Raw genomic sequence first — 476 nt, 5'->3', positions numbered from 1 at the left:
CACGCAGTGGACTCCACGCAGCAGCAGTCGGAAAACATGCCCACGAAGCAGCAGCGCGCAGCCTCCTCCTCCAGCAGCAGCAGCAGCTCGACGAAGCTTAGCCGAGGAAGCGTGAGTTCACTCCGCGCGGCCGCCGTCAGCCTCGCCGCCATCCTGGTCCTCGCCGCGGTTCCACTCACACACAGTAAGACCGACTTTGAAACAAAAACAAACTTTTTTTTTTCTGTTTGTTGTTAAATCAAAATCAAAACAATTTCCTTGAGTTACTTCGATTTTTTTTTTTTGTAATGGAATGTTGTATCTATGTTTGCAATGTAATTAGCGTTTTATTTTTGTTGTTGATGTATCCTACATATATATTCACTTCTTTCCTTCTTAAGTTATTTATTGGAATTTTATATTGTTATGCATATAACACATTATTCAAAATTAATTAGTATAATTGTATTGTATGATTATCTATATGCCTAAAAATG

At 39.9% G+C, this 476-nt stretch overlaps 1 protein-coding gene across 4 annotated transcripts in view; it reads left to right on the top strand.

The window, feature by feature from the left end:
* nmu (neuromedin U) overlaps nt 1–476 on the top strand; it is a 7544-nt gene continuing 7068 nt past the window's right edge. For all 4 annotated transcript variants that reach the window (XM_061780352.1, XM_061780351.1, XM_061780350.1 and 1 more), the window contains exon 1: nt 1–184. In XM_061780352.1, coding sequence (XP_061636336.1) covers nt 37–184 — 148 coding nt within the window. In that variant the 5' untranslated portion in view covers nt 1–36. The remainder of the gene's footprint in view (nt 185–476) is intronic.

Source organism: Phyllopteryx taeniolatus, chromosome 7, assembly GCF_024500385.1.
Source record: "Phyllopteryx taeniolatus isolate TA_2022b chromosome 7, UOR_Ptae_1.2, whole genome shotgun sequence".
Taxonomy (NCBI): Eukaryota; Metazoa; Chordata; class Actinopteri; order Syngnathiformes; family Syngnathidae; genus Phyllopteryx; species Phyllopteryx taeniolatus.
Note: the sequence above shows the minus strand (reverse complement) of the source record. Positions and strands in the feature narration are given on the sequence as shown.